The sequence below is a fragment of the Glandiceps talaboti genome, chromosome 3 (assembly GCF_964340395.1).
Source record: "Glandiceps talaboti chromosome 3, keGlaTala1.1, whole genome shotgun sequence".
NCBI classification, from domain to species: Eukaryota; Metazoa; Hemichordata; class Enteropneusta; family Spengelidae; genus Glandiceps; species Glandiceps talaboti.
This window is the reverse complement of record NC_135551.1, coordinates 20,097,712-20,117,351: the sequence shown is the minus strand read 5'-3', so window position 1 is coordinate 20,117,351 and position 19,640 is coordinate 20,097,712. Positions and strand designations below refer to the sequence as shown.

The 19,640-nt window shown below is 37.1% G+C and overlaps 1 protein-coding gene across 1 annotated transcript; it reads left to right on the top strand.

Moving 5' to 3' along the window:
• The first annotated feature begins 7,012 nt into the window (after positions 1–7,012).
• LOC144433179 (NADP-dependent malic enzyme-like) lies at positions 7,013–17,671 on the top strand. The gene is made up of 12 exons (XM_078121488.1): positions 7,013–7,111; positions 11,677–11,835; positions 12,526–12,726; positions 13,249–13,410; positions 13,792–13,895; positions 14,382–14,491; positions 14,906–15,003; positions 15,313–15,426; positions 15,742–15,853; positions 16,509–16,651; positions 17,155–17,328; positions 17,453–17,671. Exons 1-12 carry the CDS (start codon positions 7,013–7,015, stop codon positions 17,669–17,671), a joined length of 1,695 nt encoding a protein of 564 aa, XP_077977614.1.
• The last annotated feature ends 1,969 nt before the right edge of the window (positions 17,672–19,640 follow it).

The following is a 19,640-nucleotide window of genomic DNA, read 5'->3' as shown; positions in this document are numbered from 1 at the left end:
TTGCTCACTTCATGCAAGCAAACGCACTGGTATTTTTCCACCGGTTGTATCGTGATTTTGTAATCAAAGCGATGTCGACAGCATAATAGTAAAGGCCAGAAAGACTGTCGCAAGCGCAATGAAAACGATATCGCATCACACAATGCTTATGATAGCAAGTCACTGATAACAACGTACATGCTGTGGCCTCGACATAAAAGTTAATTTTAAATTGCATTCTAGCATTGCTTTTTTTCTGTGTTTGTTTTTTCCCTATCTGCCCATTAGGTTTGGGGAAATTCAAGGACAGCAAACAAAGATATTGATGGAGACTCAGTAAAAAGAAAATACTGGAAGAGAAACAGTGAAAATAAAATATTTGCGTATGTTTCCTGTCCTCTGTGGTTTACATCTTACCTTTCACCACTGCTGTGTAGGCACCTAAACCGTGCATACCTCCACCGACTGATAGACGAGTATCCATGGAAAACCAAGCTTCCAATTTAGCACAGAACTTTTTGGGGTCATTAACTTTAGTACCAAACTTTGCCAATAATGTTAATGTTCCTTTTGTCATTGTCTTACTGCTATCACAATCCTTAGATACAGCATCCCTAACTTGACGAAAATTCTTTAAATCATTGTCAAATTCAGGTCCATACTGTTGAATTTTTCTCCAAAGTGTTCTGTTGAATATTTGATAAAGTTTCACATCCACGTAATTCCATTTTCGTATTTTTTCTTTCATATCTTCAGTGAGGGGTGTACGATTGCTTCTCACCCGACGGGCAATGTATAATATGTTTTCCATCTTCCAGCACATTATTCGTTTTAGTAATATCAATGAATGGTCGTAGTATTCCGTGACAAACACCAAGTCCAACTCATTTGCTAGTCTGGAGAAGTATTCCTCGACAATGTTTTCTCTATCATGATATCTATGGTCTAACCCCAGATGCCATGCTTGGCCATTTCTTGCTACACACCAGTTACGACCTCTACTTACCCGATCGCGATAATATTCTGGCTTTTCTAAAAACTCCTTTAATTTTTTACCAGGGGTTGACTTTGTATTCACATACTTGTATAAATGAAAAAAGTTAAAGACAGACTCAAAATTTGATGCTGGTTCACGTACAATTGAAAGAAGGATGGTTTGGGGAACTTTTTCCAGTACGTTCATGTGTGTCCCGTTAGCAACAGCGAAGTTTAAAGTTTGGCCTGTCTTTGCAACTAGTGTCCTGTCTTCCCGCTTAGTTCCCATCACGGGAAGAGAAACATTGGGATTATTTTCTCCATGAACTAGATAGGTTTGTAAAGCTCCCATGTAACGTTTACCCTTATGGAATACTTTCATCCTCTGGAAAGGAAAATGGTTTTGTTTTCCAAATCTGTCTAATATCGTGACAAGCGTTGTGCTGCCGGTTTTACGGTTGAATATATAGGCGACATCCCTCAGCTGGGTACAAGTGTTTGCATAAGCTGTCAGATTTGTCAACCACGGCATTTCAGAAACTTCTGTCTTGGATGTTGTGACGTCACTACTAGTTGTGGAAAAGTTTTGAGATCCAGTGGTGACATTGACTGCATTGTGTGGTAGTATCCTGTGGATGAGTTGCCTGTGAAGAAAATCGTTTTTAAAAAATCATCATTTTCGATAAAATTGGATTACTTTTATTCTCTACAGTGGGTTTATGTTTCTTGTTTACATGTCACATGCGTACCTGCACACATAATGTTACGTCACTACTAGTTGTGGACAAGATCAATATGACGTCGAATAGATGGTATTTGTTTTTACTTTTGGGTAGATGATTTTATGATTTGTACCACTATACATACAGCTTGATTACAAAACATATAAGGATAATGAAAGCAGGGATATGTGGACGTCTGCACTCCTTGTAGAAGAAAGTGGACCGTTGTTTTATTCATGGATCTCTCTCTCTCTTTCTTTCTTTCTCTTTCTCTCTCATATATAAGTACTACTACTAGTCACTAAGTTAAAAGAGATCCATTTGTAAATACAGACTTACGTAGATGAATATGGATTGGCGATGAAAACACTGGACCCAGCCCAGGAATAATAAACAATCATGGTCATGCCAAGTAAAAACACAACTAAGAAGGAATACTTAGCCTGCAAAGCAAACACACAAATGAAAAACATACAATTACACTGGTAGTGAGTATCCATGGAAATGAAACTATTTTATGCTTACACGACGTATTTAATCGTAGGAAAACCTTTATTTATAATTAAAACACGTGATATTTATTTATTTATTTTATGTATTTTGACATTTCTTTTTGTGAATGTGCCTCTTTTGTTTGTAAATTTTATTAAAGCATTATATAATTTAAATAAGTCCACAAAGGACACTTTAATAAACAATAACATAACATAACATAACATAACATAATAGCATAACATAACATAACATAACATAACATACAGTGCAAAAACAAAGTATATATATTTTACTTGGTTTTGTTGTTGTTGTGTGTGTGTGTGTGTGTGTGTATGTGTGTGTGTGTGCGTGTGTGTGTATTATAGCATTAATGATTTACTATCTAACTTATCAACAGCCAATTCGATTTCAATCTTCACAAAACCTTGGAAAAACAGTTCAGGGTCAAGAGGAACATTACAAGTAGGTACAGTGAGGTATAGTGGAAGGTGACGGATCATTTCGTTCGAATTTCAACTCCTCCCATTCAACTCGTCCCACTGTCAACTCACCCCAAGACAATTTCAACTCGTCCCAATTTCAGTGCATCGGATTTCTGGGGTGATTGTTTTTTGTTATATTTTGCAGTATCTGCAAAAAGGTCTGGTTCTCCTACCAAAACAAGGTAGGGGTATTAAACCAGACTGAAAAGTCAATACACTGGCCAATGTACGGTGTTTTTTTTCGTCTTAGTATCGAAACGTCTTCTATAACTAAAATACTGCCACACGTAAATCACATTGCAAAGATCTGTAAATTACGTGATTTTGAAAGAGTCGGAAGAGTTGAAAATGAAATCAGATATGAAAATGGGGGGGGGGGGGTGGGGCGAGTTGAAAGGGGACAAATTGATGGTGTCAAATTGATTACTTGTTGGGGGAAGAGGTGTGGACTATAAGCAGCAAACTTGCACGCAAATGACTTTGGTACTTGATGTACATACATTGACGTGTGACGGTGTGGTGTGGTGTGGTGTACTGGTCACCCCCTTCACAATGGGTAGATGATTGAAAGTATACATATGACGTAACCAAGCTTTTTCAATGTTAGTCTGAGGTGCTTGCACGAATCGGAACAAAAGACCATGACGTTTGACTGAATCACACAATAATGTCGAGTTCACAATGCAAGTGTCACAAACGTTATACACAATTTATCTTATGCCCGGTTTCGTAGATCAGAGTTCTATGGGTTCTTGATGGCAGCGATGTGTTAGAAGTGGACCGGGTCCTCTTGATCGGGTTATAATGGCAATATTTATAGATTTGGCGATCATCTCGTTCATTTTATCATTAATAAATCTATCATTTCACAGAAAGGTAGCCTCCCTGTGTCCCACCCAAAGGTGGCCTCCCCTCCATGGGGGTAAAATATGTTGTTCTAGGTATAATTTACGTACTATTATCCCAAACCTCCAGGCCTGACGTTATGCATACTACAACAAATCTTACCTTCGTGTGTCGTCCGGGTGAGGTCGGAGAATTCATGGTCACTTTTGAAGACTATCTGTCTGGCTTTCTTATTTTTACCAGTAGCTACCAACTCCTGTGATAACCTGTACTTGAGCGTTGTTACAGTACTTACACTTCCGACATGTCAACACCACTCAGGTAACTGTGACCAGGAAAGAATCGCTGAAAGTCGATAATATGGTCAGTGACGTGTGACTGTAAAGGTTCATGCGACAAAAAACATTTTCTCTTATTTGTTGATATGTAAATGTCTGCCGGTAGACACAATACAAAAGAGATGCAAATTTCATTGGCAGTTACATCAAAGAAGTACCCATTGAAGAACGTTACGTCGATCGGACACGGTTTGCATTTTGATTTTTTTATCAGACAAGTGGCACACAGTTACTACAAGCAAGGCAACCCACATTACAAGTTTCAAAGCACGAGTCATACATGAACGACGTACGTCTAGTCATGTAGTCATGGACGTATTAGGGGCGAATATATCCATGGTCTAATTAGCTAAGCCTATTAACGTTGAATTTTTCCACTGTCATGAATATTAGCCATGCTAAGAGTTCGAAAATACAAGTATATTGTCAATCGTATTTTAGCTTTGGACACTGTGTCTGACTGCTGATGTCTGATGATCCCTGAACACTACTCACCGTTGTTCACAGATGTCCGTCACAAATATGGCTACTCCGAGACATAAAACCACGCTACAGGGTAGTACAATGTACATAGATACGAGTATTAACAGCGACCGTACTCGATTATCGATCAGTATCTAGTCGTCACTTTTGTTTGAAGTATAAAATCTTAGTGGTCGTAGAGGGCGCTCTGATTTTGGCCTAAAGTCGTGTGACCCTGTCAAATAAAGTCTGAATGCGGGCTAAGTTTTGGTTCAGACTAGTGGTCTGAGGTTCAGACGACCAACACAGTTGTTTTCAGCAACTACAGCAATTTCAACATCGAGGGTAAACACCGCGTTTCTTATTGTCAACTGAGATTGTTAGTTTGCATCATCATGTTTTGACCTTCAGAAAAACCGGTAGACGAAAACGGTGGCAATCTGTAATGTTAAATTTGTTTATAAAATAATGTGAATGATTAAAACAGATCATGTGTAAACTGACTGCCTTCCGTAAGGACAAACCTTTTAAATTTCGATTGTTGTTCTTTCACGCCTTGTCAAAAACAAATATTCTGCTACGAGACATGTCATTGGCTTTGGAACTCCGACCGACACATCGTACATACATGTATCCACTTGAGTTTGGCGTATTTTCAACTCGCCATAACTTTCACTAGAGTCCACCATTTTAGATACTGTAAAAGCGTAAACCTCAACTAACATCCCTTCTTTCGTGCCAGTAAAATCAGTTTATGAATTATTGGTAGGAATACTGATTTTACGGCGATGTGATGAAGCATGCTTGATCCCCGGAAATTTTGGTCCACTTTGTCGCTCATAGTTCGGACCGGAACGTTTTAAGAATTCTTATGTGCTGTAAATGACCCCAGTGAACAAAATTGGCTAGATGTATACAGATAGTTTAGATATTCTGTTCCTGGCAAATTCTGTGGTTGTTCGGTTTCACCCATTCTGAACGGAAACATTTCGAATGGGCTAAATGTTTTAGCCGTTTTTAGCCCGCGTATCTTGAAAATGTTCAGACTGAACTTGAGCCCATGTTGATTGGGTATGTTTTTTTCGTGAAAGGTAGCGTTAACCCCTTTTGGCCGCACCCCGACCCCCCCCCCCCGTTCGCCAAGGTACTGTTTAAAGGCTAATTCTATAATATAGTTAGGTTTGACCCATTTCAAGTTTGAAAAGACTTTTATCATAATGAGAACAATTTGTAGGCCAAATTGTAGTTATTCCTGTATTGTGATAACAATACATGATATTTTCGAATGTTGAGTGAAAAAAACATGTTTATCTAGACAAAATAGTCACAATGTTTAGAGATGAACGGTTGTAACCTTTTGGCATGAGTTCAGCTTGAATTATCCATTTATTCATTTTCACATAATCATGTTAGGATTTTAATAAAACATTAGAAATTGAGAGACGTAAAATTATTAGTCTAAAAATAGCGCATGTGCAATAAACGCTGAGGTAGAACTATAGTATAAATCGAGCTGGAGTGGATCTAGACATGAACTAGGTTTTGGTCTGGATTTGGAGTGGAACTAATGAAAATTGCAACAACAACAAAATAAAAAAAAATTAAAAACTAGTCGAAGTAAGACCTGACTTCCGAGAGGTAACATTGGCTTAACAAAAGTTGACGGTGTAACGAACTCAGTTAAGGGGGGGAGGTGTCAAATTCAAAAAAAGGTCGATAGATTTCTCTTATACTTTGCATACTTAAACATTGATATCTGAATATGTACAAAATGCAGAGAAAATACTGTGTCACCACCTTTGTTTTCTAAATTTCAGGGTCATGACCGTTTCTTGTGTATACATATATATTTTGGGGTCAAAATAAGTAGATTTATGACAATTAACTACAACATGATTTTTGACAGTTAAAGATTATCCCCCAGAACACCAAATGAACTTTTATATTAGAGTGCAATGTATAGTAGGTCCAGACATATTTTTTTTTAAAATTTATATTCATTTATTCATAAAATATTATGTTATTTTTATCTCCAGCTGCTTTCTCCACTTGAAATGCCAAAGTGCTCATAATATTCACAATTGTGACCCCCCCCCCCGCCATCAAAATTTCACCATTTCAAATAATAATCACATGAAATTGGTTCCATATTTCAAGAAAAGCCTTCCGAGTCAGGAAACGATACCAAGATGATCGAACTCTCAAAGCTATCGATCAATTTCAAAATACTTCAAAATCAGTCACGAAACTTCAAAAGAAATAATTCAAGCTTCTTGCCGTAAAAAAATCCACTTTTGCAAATAAATGAATATAATGAATGGATTTTTTCAACAACAACAACAACAACATAAATTCTGGAAGCCCCTTTGTGGACATATTGGAAGTAGTGCTTTGAAAGAACGGTCCTTAAAAACAGACCGTTTCGAACAATAGACAATCATGTTGGATGTCAGTGGCCAAACTTAACTTGAACGCAAGAGGGCGCGCTCGCAATCGTGAAAGCCAACTGGCATGACGACACAGCGATAGTGTTCGAAATAGAATACAATCACAAAATAATTGTTGCTTACGTATAATTACTAGAGTCACTTCATTGTTAATTTAACCGATTAGCGAAGACAGTATAGACATAAATTTCAACAGTATTTAATGACGTCATAAATCTAGAATATTTTGACGGACAACTGATATCATTCACGTTAGATTATATATTATGTGTGCGCTACGCACTGTCCGGAGTTCTCTCACAGGCAGCACGTCGTTGTGTTTAGCCGCCGGGTTTACTGTCATTAGGAACCAAAGATGTAACAAGGTGAGATTATTTAACTGGATATATACAGCGGATTTCAAAATACCGTTCAGCTGTTCTGTTTGATACAATCAATAAGAAATTACACATACTATACTTTATAGCAAGATAGCAATATATGGTTATATTCAGTCTGAATGTTAATGAAATCAACCATTTTAAACCAACATCCTGCAAAAAGACACAGACACGCGGACGCCAATGTCTAGACGCCTGAATTCGATGTCTGCATCATGGTGGCACGTCATTTCATTTCATTTCATTTTGATAAAATGTTGCAAGAAACTGTATTTATTCAATATTGCTATCTTAATGTGTAGCATATACAGTTTTTAATAAATTAGTTAATTCATCAAACAGAGTAGCTGAACGGTGTTTTCAAATCTGCTGTATTAACAATCGGATGCCATAAACTGGTAATTTTACTTCTCCCGAAATACTTAGTCCTTGTCTCACTTCAAGAAAAATAAAAACAAATAGGGTCCTGGGGCACAAACTGACTTTTTAGATTTTTGTAGTAATCACGGTATACTACTTACTGAAGTGCACTTAACCACCAGTTCTAAGTAGCTGAACTCCAGCCTGGCATTAAGATATAACTTATAAACGACTCGATGACGTAATTTATTATACTTTATAAAATGTCAAGAAAATCCCCACTATGCAATGTTCTAACAGCACTGTAAATGTCATGGAAGGCACAGGCACTTGTCCTGAATCAAACTGTACGATTTTTAAAAATAAAATCATAGTTTGATTCAAGTGCCTGTGCTGTGATAGAAGGCATGCTTCGACATTGACATTATACTTTTTTTACCAAATTATTTACTATTTATGAACTAATAAACAAAAATACTGAGTGACAAAAAAAGTATGAAGTCGAGAAAACGGAAAATCAGTCTTTGCAAAGTTGAAACAATATGTCCACAAGTGATTCTGAAAATATGCTGATATATATATTATTCATGATATGCAGATAAGTATCGTTTTGTTCTATTCATATGCTTATTATGACTTTAAACTGGCGAGTTGGTTGTGACGTCACTTGCTATGACATGTCGTAACTCATAATCTATACAGATAACCCAGTCGGTAGCACGAACATCAGAACGTACAAACAGAACTTCATGGCCCTGGATCATCTTCGCTTACAGGACATCTAGATCTGCATTCGATGTTGGCAGAATACCGAAGAGAAATATTATTACGAAAGTCAACCAAGGATTTTTAAGGACAGAAATTATGGCTTACACGTCCGTTAAGCAAGTTAAACCCAATTCTTGTCACAAACTGAATGGCACGGCTTTGTCAACCGGTTCAACCAGCAACTCTAACGGCACTTGCAATGCTCTGGGAAACAACGTCAAAGCAGTTGAACCTATGGGCTATACAGTATTGAACGCCAGTGATCTGAATAAGGTATGGAAACATGTCACTTCTGAAAATTTAATTTCGGTAGCTATTTTTTTTTTGGGGGGGGGGGGATTGGCAAAATCTGAACCCATTTTTCAAAATTGTCATGAGCTAGCAAGATTTTGATGTTAAAAGTTGAAATGTAAACAAATTCAGAGAGACCGGTATGGGAATCCACAATGTGTGTCCTTGCATATCGTACGATGATGATATATCCTATCATAGACATTGGGTGGCGTGAGTTACACAAATATGCAAAATCAACAGTGTTTGTATATGCACATAACTTACAAGGACATATTATAATATCAACACATAAATCAAGTATGTAAGATATTCAAACATTCTAATCATGTATATCATGTCAATCTGTCGATAAATAGGTCACCATTCATTCCAAAAAATTATGACAAATATTTCACTCCAGTCGTTATTTTGTGATAATACGGCAATTTCGTTAAAATTTCTCGTAAAATTCATAAATGCACAGACTTTTTACAGCATTCCAGTCTAAAATCAAAGCCATGATATGACAACATTTTGAGACGACTATTTTTTGCTTGAATGTCTTGGCGGGAAAATTGTAACCGATAATTTCTGTACAAATGACTCGACAGAAAAATGACTGACATAGGATACAACTGTCGGTCACCTATAGAAACTGTTTTTTTTAAAGTTATATACATATGTGTAAATATGAAATCCAAGTTCAAGACAATGGTTTTGTTACAATGCAATGAATAATATTTGACGTACGTGTGTACATCCGGGAAATAACATATCCTTAACCTTCGATGCCTTTTCCGGCAAAAAAATTGTACAACTACTTCCGACACTGAAAATACTGAAGCCGGACTAGCTAGCGATGATGAAGATGCAAAACGCACGACCTAGTAGCAGGGTGACTACACTACACCACACCACACCACACCACACCACACCACACCACACTATACCACACTGCACTGCACTGCATTGCACTGCACTGCACATCACCTGAATGCAACGCAACAACACATACCATGCCAACAACACAATACCATACCATACCATACCGTACCGTACCGTACCGTACCGTACCACAGTGCAGTGCAGTGTATTGCAGTGCAGTGCAGTGCAGTTTCGATGTCTTTTCCGGTAGTTTTCAATTTTCATACAATTTTCGACAGCGAAAACTGAAGGCTATACGATCTGGTATAACAGACACAACACAACGCAACACAACGCAACGCAACGCAACACAACACAACACAACACAACACAACACAACACAACACAACACAACACAACACAACACAACACAACACAACACAACACAACACAACTCAACGCAACGCAACGCAACGCAACGCAACGCAACACAACACAACAAACACAACACAACACAACACAACACAACACAACACAACACAACACAACACAACACAACACAACACAACATAACATAACATAACATAACATAACACAACACAACATCGTTTTGGTGGGTTCTGAAAACACGAGTGTATATACCGTACCCATTAGTGTCATGGGGGTCATTATCCTTACATATATTTACCCAAAGCAGACGTTCCCGTCAAATGTACAGCTGTGTGTTCACATGAATTCGTGTACAAGGAATTGACTATCGATTCTCCACAGTTGGTGGAGGGGCTATGATGGAACTAATAACTATCGCACACTTATTTGCATACAGGTATGCAATAATGTTTTCGGTATTGCACTCACGCTGAGCAAATACTGGTACCAACTAATCACGCTTAATAAATCGCAAGTACATGTAAACACAATTATTGATACACAGTGATGTTTCAATGTATGACCTGAGAAGTGTATGACAGATGCAAACAGTGACAGCACGGCATGACGTAGTGATTAGTTGTGTTTATCCATCGTCGTAAACGTTAACCATAGCCTCTTTTACGGCACCGTCCAAGACAGAACTATGTGCTATGGCTTGCGCGAATGTGTTCACTCAGTTTGTTTACCTGTTTACTCCCTTGTGTACAAATAAATAAACTTTTACACATTTTCAATAGTTTTGGGGATTTGTTTTTACAAGTATAACATGTATAAGGTTATCACTTACAATAAAAACACTTTGTACTAGTCCGAAATTGTTCATCCATGCATCAGTTTTGTCTAATTTTCTACGAGTGGGCAATGTAAGGGGCAAGATCAATAGTCAATGTCAGACCACTAAACACTTTTTAGTTGTCTGAGGTTCAAAATAGGATGAAAAACTAATATTCTTTTACGTAGGTAGGGGTGGGTTGAGCCATTTTACTTCTCATCCTACAAAATCAATTTTTACTTTTAATGGAATCTGTTTTGTACACGTGTCATCAAATTGAGAAATGGGAGAATTTTCACCATAGTTAATGGCACTATTAAAATACAGTAAAGTGTCAATAAAAGAGCTATTGTTCCTCACAACATACTGGCATTGTATTCATAACACTACATACTACTACACATATTTCAAATTGATTTGCTGTCTGAAACAAATTTCAATTTTGGCCAATTTATTTGGGATGGGGGGGGGGTCTGAGGCCTAAGTATAAGAATTTAACTTTTTATCCTACATTGAACTATTGATCTCGTCCCTAATGTAGTTTTGGTGCATATCAATTTGAAATCATTCACATTCCAATCCAAGTCAAAGGATTTCACCCACCATATAATACATGTTGTTTTTTTCACACAAATGTTCCATGTAATACCTATACAAAACAAACACGTATCGGTTTGTCAGATACTATTATTAGGAGCATTGTTCTATAAAATATAAAAGACATTGTATATAACTACTCATTCACAATAGAATAACTCTGAAATTTAAAGGCTCATTCTTTAGTCCGCTTATTTAACCACTCGCTACTCATATTAGATAAACATATTACATAAGAAGAATCAACGCCTGAATCATAGCTAATGGAAGCCTGTATCTACTACTAGTATCAAACTAAATACAACCACAGGGACGCATAGTATTTATTAGATTCTTGTCGTCCTTCATAATTGTCTACAGGCTAAATGTGATAACATTTTGACTTGAATATATTTTCCCGGTAACCGGGTATACCCCGGGGGTGCAACAACACAGGACAGCAGAAGGACACATGGATAATCGACGAACTTTGTTTTAATTACAGGGTCTTGCCTTTTCTCTAGAAGAGAGACAAATGCTTGGTATACAAGGTCTTTTACCCCCTGCTGTTATTTCTCAAGATGTTCAAATTGACAGAATCATGGAAAACTTTTACCGCCAGAGCAGCGATTTACACAAGTACTCATATTTAATGGATCTACAGGTTAGTAATACATTGGGCATTCACAGATTAAGAAGGCTTGGGGCTTTTGAAATTCTTTTTAGATTTTACTAAATTGTAATATTTAGATTCTCCGTAGTCTAGTCATGATATGCTAGTCTGTAAAATACGACGGGCCGGGTGGGCGCGCGTGCTATGCTACCAACAGTACAGGGGCGTGTAATATTTCATAGACAGTTGTTTTCTTAGAATGCAATTTTCTTAGGAAAATATCGTACGAATCTTGCTGCTACAAATGTATCAATCTCTATACTACTAAGAAATATTAGTCTCTTCCCCTTACATGTAGGAATATATATAATCAAAGGTTGTTATATTTAGTCTGTAGACCTGGAAAACAACAATCTATGAAATATTACACGCCCCTGTGACCAACAGGGATTGGTTGATGTGTGGAATTGCCCCTACATGACTTACCTTAACAGACATTCTAGCTCGCTTGAGCCATAGAGAACACGTGTGTTAGGGTCTCTACTTGAGTCATACACCTTCAACGTTGGTGGAGGGTCTACTATGCAGTGAGCGCAGATCCCCAAATTATGTGCGGGTATTGAACACTAGAGGGCTCCTTGTATCCAGAGGAATAATTTATCTCTTTCCTAAAGTTCATGCCCATCTTATTCGTATACAGTACTATAAACATATTCTGGACTACTTACTTTCTCTGTCTAGGACATAAACGAGAAACTGTTTTACCGAGTACTGAATGACTACCTGGAAGAGATGATGCCTATAGTATATACGCCAACAGTTGGATTAGCATGCCAGAAATATGGACACATCTATCGCAGACCAAGGGGGTTATTTCTTACTATACATGATCGAGGACAAGTAGAAAAAATTCTAGAGAATTGGCCTGAAAGAGATGTCAAGGTAAGTCTAACAGCCAAATTATCCGAATGTGCGAGTATATCATGCCAATGCACTTGGTTGTCATTTTTCGAAAGAATAATTTTGCGAGTCGAGAGCCCCAGGTCATATCATACAGAGTGTTCGTGTACTCCAGGGTCTATGCCTAGATTAGGGAAATGTGGGCGAATTTTTACCCGTACTATTTAACTAGTAACTATTCTGCAAAGGGGGCTGCGCCTGAACAACGCCTCTAGTGGCCATACAGTGCAGTCTTTTGTTTTTCCGATGTATGCCTATTGACTGTTAGTGACAAAATGATAAACAGATGAGAAAGATTCATTAATGCCAAAATATACTTTTGTGTTGAAGAAGAAAGTGTAAGACTAGAATTGTTACAGATATGTTAAAGAGATAATTACACCGTGAAAAGTTGTCTCCCGGCAATCTGATATTATTGACTACACATGCACGCATGTTTACATGGATTTGTAACAGTCGGTTCATAAAGAAGGGTTGAAAATATTCAATTTGACCTGATTGCAGGCAATAGTGGTAACTGACGGTGAACGAATTCTAGGTCTTGGTGACCTGGGTGCCAATGGCATGGGGATACCTGTAGGAAAACTGGCACTCTACACAGCATGTGCTGGCGTAGACCCATCTCAAACTTTACCAGTGTGTATTGATGTGGGTACAGACAATAAAGTAAGTATATATTCAGTAATTTCCATACAGCTGCCAAAACAAATGTTGAAGTCAGTCATAAAGAAAAAAAAAATGTTTAGAAACAGTGTCGGTTCTGTTTATGCACGGAGATTAATAACTTTCTCTCGCAAGGTATCACATAATCCATCTATCTACTATTTCTCCCATTAACCTGTCCTGTCAAGATCCGATGCGAGGTATTTGCTTAACTTGTTTCATAATAAAGTATTAGTCCTATATAAGCATGTGGTATATCTTTCAAGACAGACGATTTCCTCATATCGGTCTACGTCATAATCACAGATGTCCCCAAAGTAAAGCGCACTGGGATGTCATGTTCAAACCGAAATGGAAATATTATTATCATTCTTTCCTTATTAGGAGTTGTTGAACGACCCCATGTACATTGGATTGCGAATGCCAAGAGTCAGATCACAGGAATATGATGAACTTATTGATGAATTTATGCAAGCCGTTGTAAAAAGGTGAATGTGATCGCATTTAGTATATTAACTTTCTTATGTTATTCAAGGACACGAATGATTTTACTATGAAACTGGAACCAATTAAGAATAGTAGAATTTTGTGTGTTAAAGTTTAGCCAATCCTCTCAATGTACCAGTTTATCACGATTTTTCAAGGTGTGGGAAATATACCATTGTGACATGATATATATGTTTCCGTTTTTAATTACTTGGTTTGTTTTGTTTCATTGGATTTTTTTTCACTTAGAAAAAACAAAGTAAAGTTGTTTTATTTAATTGAAAATCCAAAAATACCACCCTTTGTCTCATTCATATTCATATTCATATTCACCGCTTGAAATAACAACTTTTATGGTCACCGAATCAAATCATGGATCTCCATTTTATGATTTCATATTCTAAACTAAAGGTCGCGGTTAAAACCGTGGGTGATATACCTCCTTGCTTTGCCCCCTCATCCTACCCATGATGCCCTTTCTGTTATAGATACGGTGAGCACTGTTTGATACAGTTTGAAGACTTTGGAAACCACAATGCATTCAGATTTCTAGAAAAATATAAAGACAATTATTGTACATTTAATGACGATATACAAGGTGAGATGTTCTTTGGTTCTGACCGTATCAGTTTAGTGTATATATAGACTGTGAGATACGTCGTGTCGTTCCGCCCTCACCGGCCTTCTCTCACCGACGTGGGAGGGGTTGACCGATGTGTGAGGGCGCCCTGTCACTGCGTACCAAATGATAGACCGAAGATACAGCCAAGACTATAGCATTGAATATCTCTGAGTAAAAATACATCTAATCATCACCGGGTGATATTTAAGAGTTTTGCAATGATTCTTGCTTTTCGTGCGTTGGATTTCTATTGTATTTTCCATATCTAAATTGTATTTACAAAAAAAAAATAACTAACAGACTTTGGTATTCTGCTAGCGAAAGGTTTTGATCTCGCTTATAGCAACTTGGCTAAAGTCTCATCTTTCCCACATTGTCTCATACTTCCAGGCACAGCATCCGTGACAGTTGCTGGTATTCTTGCAAGTCTCAGGGTGACGGGAAAGAAACTTTCGGAAAACAAATTTGTATTTCAAGGTGCTGGTGAGGTAAGTACAATATTTTTTGATGAGTATTAATTTACAAAATGGCACACTAGTGAGATGTGGTTTTGTCTCTACCTGATTGCATATTCAGTAACATTTCGTCGTAAAAAAATATGTAGCTCTTCACGGCACCACCCATGGCGCACCGACAAGATGTAGCATCTTTAATTGGTTGCGTTAGCAGCAAAAACATGTTCATATGGCTTGCTAGAATGTTAGCAAGACAGCACTTTATAGCCATTTTGAAACAAAGGTCTCGTTACAATATATACTCGTAAAGTGAAAGTGCTTGCATGGCTTTTAATCTTACAGGCTGCGATAGGTATCGCTAATCTTCTAGTTACTGCAATGCAGGAAGACGGACTCACAACGGAAGAAGCTAGAAAACGAATCTGGTTGGTTGATTCAAAAGGACTGGTTGTTAAGGTTTGTCGCTATAGTAACCGTTTCCAATTGTCGTGCATTATTACAGCAAAACAGATGAACAGTTAGTGACAAATTTGAGCTTGTACAAATATTTGAAAAGGAAACGCGAAGACCAGAGTTACATCTACACGCTCTTAAAGTTGTCAAGAATTGTTTGTATCCCTGACCAGTAAAAAGGACAACACATTTCAAAATGAAAGATGTTTTGAATAATTAAGAAATCAAATATCTGTATTTCACACAATATTTATGAAATTGAATAATATATGTTTATATATTATGAAATTATCAAAAATATCTTAATTTTACTTTCAGAATAGACCCGTTGGTGGACTCAACAGACAGAAAGAAACTTTTGCCCATGAACATGAACCGATCTCACATCTCTGTGATGTTGTCAAGGCGTTAAAACCAAGTGCCATAATAGGTGGGGAAAACTTAAAATCTTAGAATCCTCTCAATCGTTGCCAAATACACACACGATAACGTGAATTGTTTTGGAGTGTATAGTCTTGTATTTAGGCCTCAGATCTGCAATAATTGGAAGCTTAGGTTGCCGAACAAAAGCCGAGGTTGCCGAACAAAAGCCGAGGTGACAGCACCTCTGGTGCGCAGCCCCAGGTCTTGTTAACACACTTTCAACATTCCTCAGCATCGATGTAAAAACACCCGCCAATAGCATAAGCCCACTACCAGCAGTTCAGACAGTGACCAGAGGGCGCTATGCAACCTGTGGCCATTTTACTGTGAAAAAGTTAGCAGAATTTGCTTGGGATCTAGCAGTTAGACGATTGAATGTATAGCATGTGTGCTACAGTGACATAATTTATATATATAAATACATTTCCTTATTAAACGATAATATTGCGTTTTCATTAGCAATTAAGATTATTTTAATTCTAGACGTAGTGCCGCTTACTGAAGTTCAAATGAAATTAACTTCAAATGTATTGTGGATGTGATATGTCATACACCATTTTCCTATTTTTGATAGTTTAAATTCATTTTGCATGTCATATTTTAGCAGTTATTAAGAGAATTCACAGAATTTGACACAAGTTTGCACCCTTGATTTTTTGCAGGAGTGGCTGCTGTACAAGGAGCATTCAGTAGAGACATTATTCAAAGCATGGTTGAATTGAATGAACATCCAGTCATATTTGCATTGAGTAATCCAACGAGTAAGGCTGAATGTACTGCAGAGGAAGCATATACATATACCAATGTAAGAATGATGTGTTACTTCTGTCATGGAAGTATATGGTTATACTTTTAGATGTAAGGGGCCTTTGTCATTACTCGTCTAGCGACTCGTAGTGACAACCCTTAGGTCACGAGCATTTTCCAGCTGAATGAATAAACATATTGGAGAATAGCATAATTATACCAGCGCCGGTAATATCAAAGAAAAATCGGGGAAAGTAATGGCAACTTCAATTGAACGTTTTGACTCCGATTTCGAACACAGCAGAACCGGTGAAGTAGATGCGCGTTGTCGTGACGTAGAACGACCAGAATATATATTCCATATTTCTTGTTCAACCCTGGCTCGTGCATGGTATACCTATCAGTTATACTTCCATGCTTCAATAATCTGGATCATATCTTAAACAATAATTATACTACACACAGTGAAACATCTCAGATCGGGAAAGGAGCACTAAATTTGTTTGAATTTACTAGTAAAATCTTACAAGTACACATTTCACTTTTCTATTTCATTATCAGGGTAAATGTTTATTTGCGAGTGGCAGTCCTTTCGATCCAGTCACCCTACCAGGTGGTAAGACTCTACATCCGGGTCAGGGGAACAACGCTTACATCTTTCCTGGTGTTGCACTTGGAATAATACTGTGTGGAATGAAACGTGTGCATGATGCTGACTTCTTGGTAGCTGCAAAGGTACGTATTTTGCATTATTACGCGTAAACCAAAATGAGCAAACTCTTCTGGCTTCAATTGTACGACGATATACATTTTCTTCTCTCAGTTACATTTGTTATCATGGTTGCCATTATCTTTGCAGGAACTCGCCAATCAAGTTACAAACGCCCACTTAGCAGAGGGAAGATTGTACCCGCCCTTAGCAACTGTTAGAGAAGTGTCTATCAAGATCGCTACCAAAGTAATGGAGCATGCGTACAAGAACAACAAAGCCACTGTCTTTCCTGAACCTCAAGACAAAGACACATATATACGTAGAAGACTCTACTCGACAAAATATCGTGATTTTCTTTCAAATTAATGAATATTACATTGGATTTTGACACAACAATAGTATCAATTTTTATCAGAAAAAAATGGACAATTTAGGATGGTACATCCCACTTTTTTGTTTAGTAATTATAATTATTAAGTCAAATTGTAGGTGACGCCCAAATAAAATGGATAGAACGGTTGTCACAATAGTCCCCCAAGATCAACAGTTCAATGTAGGATAAAAAACTAATTTCTTTTACATTGGGGTGGGGGTTTGAGCAATTTTCATCCTACAAAATTGATTTTATTTTTAATGGATTTTTTGTACCCCTAAATACAAATATTTCTAGTAAATGCGTGGCACTAAAATAAAGCAAAGTGTCAACAAAAGAACTATTCTTTACTCACTACATACTGACTTTATATTCATAGCACTACATATTACTACATCCTGATTTGAAATTCATATTGTTTGAAGCAATTTTCAATATTGGCCAATTTAGTTAGAAGGGATTGAGGTTCTGAGGCCTAAGTATAAGAATTTATATTTTTATCCTACATTGAACTATTGATTTCGCCCCTTATAGTAAAATTGAACAGCATAATATATATGTCTTCTTTCTTCAGGTACATCCAACACCATATTCTAGCTCTAGAAATATAAAAACAAAAGTCTACCTCTATATTAATGAATAAAACTATACATGGTTTTGAAATAGAGAAATGAGGTACATCACTCCATTAGAAGTAGAATAAACTTTTATTATAATGATGTTATAAACACCCTGGTCGCCCTTGAAAAAAAAAGCTGTCTAGCGGATGACACAAACACATAAAACGAGAGTTTATACACAGGTGACTGTGTCTGTATAAACAAGTAGGGGGTTATACGTGGTCAAGTACGGTAGTAAAGTACATGCTCCATGACTGTAAATTTCTAAATTAGGGATTTGGTCATATCAAGATATTGGATATGTCTATATAGTATTTTAAGTGTTTAATATGAGAACTATGGTCATATCTATTTTACAAAATATACACGGGTCAGACATAATAAAAATACTATTATGTAGTAAAACAATAATTACGTATACTATTGCGTGTATGTCTGACTTTTACCGATTTCACCAACAGAAAATGCTATGTGATGTGATGTGGTGTGATGTGGTTGTAAATAAGTGTATAATCTTATTGACTACTTTGACTAATGCGAAAACCTGGGAATGAATCCCTGGCCTTTAACTATAGCGAAAATCACAAATGAAAAAACTTGTTTAAGCAAAAGGAATCACAGACTAATCTGGCGAAGCTATTAAATTTGCACTGGTTGCAACTGGGACATTTTTTCATCGAGCAACCTAAGATATATTCGCTACAATTGTTCAGTTACCTATAAAAGGACACTCGTCCAATATGTTGGTAGTTTAATGACGGGCTTATATCTTTAGTGAAACCCTGGGTTTGAATCCAGATCCATGTTAGTTTGACTTGCCTTGATATATACCTATATATGGCATGATCATTATATATATAATATCAAGGCAAAAGCTATGTCATGCACGTTCAGTCACAGTGATCACTGCGTATTATTTCACAGCGTGTCGCGTGAATGGTTATTTTTTGTTGTCAAGTTCAATGTGTTCTCAGACTGGTTGATGGAGGTTATGAGTTTAGGGTCCGTTCTGCCAAATACAAAGTCAGTTGCCGCATTATATGTACAGTTACACTCATAAGTTGACTTCTAGGTGATTCAATATTGAGAAGTAAACCATTATATAATTACGACATATAGTTTCAAAAAATGGTCCAGTTTTTAGTTTTATAAATATGCTCAAGAATATTATGATGAAAGTAACTCTGACGAAGCCATGGTGGATACCTGGCGAAAGCTTTGGTAAGCTAATTGTAAATTTCGGAGTAATATGAAGTTAAATCCATTAACTCAAGAATATTATTTAGATTGGAAAGTAAGGCCTAAAAAAGTGTTTGGTTCCCGTTACCGTCGGCGACCCCAC